Source organism: Protomyctophum bolini (genome assembly GCF_963924005.1).
Source record: "Protomyctophum bolini genome assembly, chromosome: 7".
Classification (NCBI taxonomy): domain Eukaryota; kingdom Metazoa; phylum Chordata; class Actinopteri; order Myctophiformes; family Myctophidae; genus Protomyctophum; species Protomyctophum bolini.
In genome coordinates, this window is record NC_137868.1 from 38,725,793 (window position 1) to 38,732,159 (window position 6,367).

Below are 6,367 nucleotides of genomic sequence, written 5' to 3' on the forward strand. Positions count from 1 at the left end.
TACACCACCAAGATACCCATGTACCTGTCTGAATACTTCTTTAATGTCAATGCCCATCCCCCACCCACCCCTGTTCCCCCCACTGTACATGTTTTTCCCTCCTCTATGATGATTTCTTGTTTTTGGCTATATAGAAGTGTATATTTGTACGTTTCTAAATGTTATGATGAATGAACGGTGGACCCTCTTGTAAACAAGTGTAATGCTTTATGGTGTCGTCCACTCACAGTTAACAGTTTTTGTATTGAGTTGTGCTTGAAATGTACTGTAATTCTGCAAACTGTTAATAAATACTTCAATCAATCAATCAATCAATAGCTGCATAGCAGAAACTAAATCGGGTTACCTTACGTGCACTTCAATATTATTCAGCTCATGCCTAAATATTTGTTTCTGCAGGCTTAATTGATCCATTTCAGTGGACACTGCACACACACACAGTCACACACACACACACACACACACACACACACACTTCCCAAAACAAACTGTGGGAGGCAGAAGTGCGCCACCGCTGCGTGCACAGTCCGCCGTAAAGTAGAGGCAGAAGAAGCAGAGAAGGACATCTTTCCTGATAAAAGCAAAGGACACAAGTCATCCAATAAACAGCTCAACGCTCAAGGTTGGTCGTCGGAAATGATTCCAAAGTTGCACTTATTACTTCGAAAACGTGATTTGTGGCTTTTGTTATTGATTCACGTACGCCGGAAAAGATGGAATGGCTTGTATTTGGTTTAGTTGTTTGTTTTTATGCTCAAACGCACAACATGCTATGGTTAGCCAAATTAGCAAACCGAGCAAGCCCCACAGAAACCAAAAGCCAAGGTAGCAAGCCAGCACTCTCAGATAAAAATGTCAAGTGTGTTAACGTAAGCTAGCGTGCTGTTAATTATCGGTTTACTAAGTTTGTCTGCGTGACTGGATAATGGTATACGTTTAGGACAAAGTATTGAGATGAATAACGGTCCACTCCATAGTGACTTTGATGTAGCACTGTAGCTAACTGTAGCAAACATACTGCAGCGGTAGGGTGTCAAATCAGGTCAGAGACCAGATGACAGGTGCGCGTGCGTCTGATATGTACTGTCTTTACCCTTGCTGTGTTTGGCTGATCTAATTTAAGTATTTAACCTAATCTAATATTATCTAAAATCGAATCTAATCCAATTGAATCGAGGTGTCTTGCCAACGTGAATAGTTAACGACTACGTTTTTGTTTGTTTGCAGGGTTAATTCTAATTGGACCTATTAAAGGTAAAGATGGCTGAAACCATTGAACAGAAGATCCAGAACTACAAGACGGCGCCTTTTGATGCCCGGTTTCCCAACGTCAACCAGACCCGCAACTGCTATCAGAACTACCTAGGTGAGGCCATGGATTTTGTTGACTTGTTATACCTAAACATTCTCGCATTATACAGAATTACCTGCATGAGGAGGATCTTGTTATATAAGAGATTTAACTCTGTCAAAATTATACAAACTACAAGAAGGACCACGTTTATTCTGGTGATACAAGCTGATTGCAGCAGGTAGACTTGAGGCTTAATAAGGCCAGATTTTTGCTTTGCGTCTCACTGACTGTGGCTGTGAAAGTCCATTGTCGACAATTAAATAAAAGGCAGCACCCAATGACCTTCTTGCAGGCAACTGGAGGACTTGTCATCCTGGCAAGAGAAGAGGTCTACTGTTAACTCTCTTGCGTTATTTCTGGCATTCCTTTTACTCCGAAGACCCAAATGCTAATATATTCTTCAGCAAAGCATTGTCTCAGTTATACCCTTATTGTATATTTAACTGCATATGAACGTCACTTAGTATTTTGTCATAATACATCAGGCTGTGATGGATATCCTCTCTCGACCTTTCCTCAACCAGAGAAACAATTTATTTATTGTCTGCATAAAGTATGCATCGTCACAAAATCAGGGATTCACACTAGCTGATTATGAAATTTAAATCCTCAATGCTGAAGTATAACTGACTTTAGGGTCTTGTTTGAACTGAACTTATAGCCCCGTGGTACCAGTTCTATTCCGTCTGGTGACATGTCTGCTCTAGGGCATGGCATTCATACAAGGAAAATGACAACGATGCATACCAGCTGCCAACAGTGGTGGATTTATACCTCATTGGCTGCTGCTGTTCATTGGAGCGACCTCCGTTAGGAGAGGTGTAAGGGTCGATTCATACTCCTATTTTAGAGCCGAATAAAAGTCGGTTCGGCGCTGTAGAGCCTACAATTTGACGTCATTTGAGGTTCGGGGGGGGGGCGGGTACCGTCCTAAAGTCGGCTCTTCGGTGCTACTGAAATTTTCTGACGAGCCGAAATCATTTCGGCACTACAGCGCCGAAACAGGAGTATGAATCGGCCCTTAGGCGTGTCTCCTGATGCATTTAGGTTCTTATTGCTCTACGTATGTACATTATCTATCTATAGTCTATTGTTGCAGGTGGTCTGCCTGTCCACAATTAAAATAACTTAATTTGCTGAAATCTTAACAGATTTTCAAATGGTTTGAATACTTGTTAAATAGGAAAAAATGTGGGTTTACTTTTCATAAAAATTTTTATTTTTAAGGTGGTGTACATTTTTTTTTTCAAAGCATAATTTATAGGATTAAGAAATTACACAACTCTTATTCATTGACTATTATTTAATAGGTAATTTATTACCTTTACCCAGTCTGCAACTGCAAGGCTAAACACTGGCACCCTTAACAGCCTGAGTTGGTTATTTGTATTTGACAACAATAATTCATGCCCGTGTCATGGGCCACTTTGTTCATAGTGGTCCGATAATCCCTCCCAATAATTGCCTGTCCTATTTTGACAGTGCTGCCCGTGCTAAACATTCTATTTATCTAATATGGTTGTTGCTAGTGGATCATGTCTTATAAAGTGGCCAGTATCCTTAGGATGACGTCTGTCTCTACTCCAGACTTCCACCGGTGCAATAAGGCCCTGGATGCGAAAGGCCAGGACATCGCTCCATGTCAGTGGTACCAGAGAGTCTACAAGAGCCTCTGTCCCATGAGCTGGGTATGTATTCACCAACCTGCTGTTTATCAGAGATCCTCTGAAACTGACTTATCAGCCTGTCCTCTATTTGCGCCCATATATGGAGCTGAGTGATTTGTGTCACCATGACTCAGCCATAACCATATAAGGAGTCCCCAAAGCAGCTGTCTGTCTGTCCCGCTTTTGTGCCCATATATGGAGCTGAGTGATTTGTGTCACCATGACTCAGCCATAACCATATAAGGAGTCCCCAAAGCAGCTATACGTCCAAAACCCAAATATGTACGAGCTGCGTTCGCTTCCCGCGTTTGCGCGTCTTACTGGTGACATTAGGGTGGATGGGTGACGTATAATTTTAACATTATACACAATAAAGGGGCCTTCCAAGTTCCAAGCACTCAGCACAAGTCGTCGTGGTTTGGATTCTGTAGTCGTCTACTTGAGTTGGAATGATTTTTTTTAAACCATATTCTTACAGTGTTTTGTGTGGAGGGCCCATTATGCCATTATGTTTCCAAACGACTATGTTTTGGAACGGCTACATTCCACCTACTGCCGTTCTGCCCCATCACCCAGTGATGGGGTAGTTGGGCATCAATAAGACATGAAATAGTTGGTTTAAAATCAGACCCGTCTGAACTGAGTGGTGCTATTCCCTTATGCATTTTACTTGGCCATGGTTTTTGTTTTACTACACATCTGCCTACTTAACTATCCTGCAGGACAAGGTCTGAAAGAAAACATTTGCAAGATATTTCAAACGACACTCCCCAAAGTTGTTTAGTGGCCTTCGGTATGAGCAGTGTTTGTATTGCTGCACTATTAATCTCTCATCTGCAGACAAACTGCAGGCGTGGTCAGACCTCAATTTGACATAACGGTACACATAGCTGTTACCATGCCAGCAGTCTGTTCTGTCTTGCCTTTGTGTTTTGGGCTCTATCATGTGTTCTCCATTTAATCAACAAACTCTAGGTTGGCTGGGCCATTATGTTTTTTAAAGTGGTCCTATTGTAGCTCTTTTGTTTAAATATGCGATCCCTTACCCTTAAATGCTATTTGTGTGCCAGACACTACTCTAAGGAGAATTCCATACTAAAAGGCTTTCTTACCTTTCTTTGTAGTTGTTACGTCCCCACCAAAGATATTTCCATCGCTCAAAATTATAATTTCTTTGTATATATATATATATCCTCTCTTCATAATGTAAATAATATCCCAAGCGGCACACTTTACTACTTCTTTCGATGGAAATAAGCGAACTAGCATAACACCCCATAGCCCCATTCAATTCCCATTCAGTGCAATTCATTGAGGGCTTATGGTAGGGAAAATAGCCAATAAGGAGTTATTGCACAAAAAAAACACCTGGACCTCTTTGGTGGGGACGTAACGACTACAAAGAAAGATAAGAAAGCATTCTAGCATGGAATTCTCCTTTAACCCCAACGTCTTTGGAGGTGCTCTGTATAGAATGGTGTGTTTAACCATCCCTAAAGCACAATGTGGCAACCATCAGCTATTTAAAAAAAATGTATAGTAAGATTAAGACATGAAATTTAAAAAAAGGTATAATAAGACATCCATTGTGTTGTGATTTTATAGATCCGGCAAGTGTGTTTGTCCCAGAATAGGGATGCTTGAGTTATTTTCTGAGCAAGCTAATCTCTTTAAAATATCTCCTAGGTTCAAAAGTGGGATGACCAGGTTGAGGAAGGAAATTTCCCCGGGAAGATCTAAAATGGCCATCTGATGTCTGCTTTCAAGAAGGTCTACTTCAGACCATTTTGTGAAGACTGTGGAATGCCTAAGGATGTATATTTATAACCCATGAAACACCATTCTGTTGTTAACCGTCTTAACGTTACAATTTCTGCAAGAAATAAAACAACGCACAATGTTTATTTGGCACCGTATAAGACCTATGTTTTATTTTTGTACTGTGGTGCTTTTCTCTGTACCAAGGTTGATTCCAGATAATATATTAAAACATACATAAAATGAACAAACACCATGCGGTTTCAACAACTGAGAAAATCTGTGTAGTTGCATTAATCTTGTACATTTGCACTGTTTATACCTGCCAGTGTTAAGCAGATGAAGCGTTGGCAAGTTTTCATTCCCACCTAGATTAAAGGATTCATTGTTGGTAATGTCAAACAGCTGAGTAAGCGCCATCTAGTGGAAGTGATTTATTAGAGTTTTGGGCAGTATGACTTGTAAACCGATACCACCGCCAGGGTCTAAATTTCATATGAAATAATTGTAATGTAATTCAAAATTAGTTAAAGATTGCAGCTTTAGCCTAATGTATACTTAATGGCTGCTTCACCTTAAAACTTTAAGCATATGTTGTTGACCTTTTACAGTTGCAAATATGGCATTTTTGACCGTATCAAAATGGATGTGATGTATATGTGTTAATGCTTAATGTCAGAGTCCCATGGCACTACACATTCTGATTTGTTTGTAATGCCTCTTATATATCCAACCAAACATAGTCATGAGACCCTTAATTGGCCCACCTTCAACTAGGCTTCAGTTTGAACATGACTATATACATTTTGTCCAGAGAGTGGCAGTATTTATAAAAAAAAAAACCCTAGCACTTTTGAACATGGTTGGAAAACTATAAAGCAGGCTAATATCCTTAACCTGCTTTATTCATTACTTCAACAGTGTTATGTATTGTATTATCTGGGCTTAATGTAAACTAGTGCAGAACCAGATGTTTTAATAAGGGTTTAGGTATTGTAAATCTACTTTAACATCTAGTAAAGCTTAGGCCTGTTTGGTTGGACCATTGATTTTAATTCTATTATAATTTTTTACCCAAGGTAGCAGCTGAGCACTAAGTGCTCATTTCCATGCACACAGAAGTGCGCGCAATACTGCATTTCTATATTTCATTTCCATTTTCAAGCCCTTATTTGACAGTGACAGTGCATGGAGAGAGACAGGAAGCGGCATGAGAGGTGGGAAGGACCCAAGTCTGTTGTAAGCACTGGGTATGTGATCCACCAGGTGAGCCACCAGCATACCCCTCATGATGTATTTCTGTTCAAACTGTATTTTGTTAATACAGAAATCAAGCAAAGTCATTGGACCGCTTCATTCTCATACAATCTTATACATTCTCTTGCTCAACAGATCCCATACCCTGAAAGGGTACAGTAAGGTCTACTGTACTTGGCTGGAGATGAATATGGAATGGTTTTCATTCACAGTCCAAAAGCAAACAACGAAACTCCATGACGCAAAGGAGTGTTCACAGTGTCGTGCTACAACCTCTGTCTGTCCGGGTCCTCAAGTTGACTCAGGACCGTTAACAGGTACAATGTGTGTT

At 40.3% G+C, this 6,367-nt stretch overlaps 1 protein-coding gene across 1 annotated transcript; it reads left to right on the top strand.

Annotated features, from left to right (window-relative positions):
* Window positions 1–487: 487 nt before the first annotated feature.
* On the top strand, window positions 488–4,930 carry cox6b2 (cytochrome c oxidase subunit 6B2). The gene is made up of 4 exons (XM_080768142.1): window positions 488–622; window positions 1,228–1,366; window positions 2,942–3,042; window positions 4,708–4,930. The coding sequence occupies exons 2-4, from the start codon at window positions 1,261–1,263 to the stop codon at window positions 4,759–4,761; spliced, it is 261 nt and encodes an 86-aa protein (XP_080624268.1). The 5' UTR covers window positions 488–622; window positions 1,228–1,260; the 3' UTR covers window positions 4,762–4,930.
* Window positions 4,931–6,367: the final 1,437 nt, after the last annotated feature.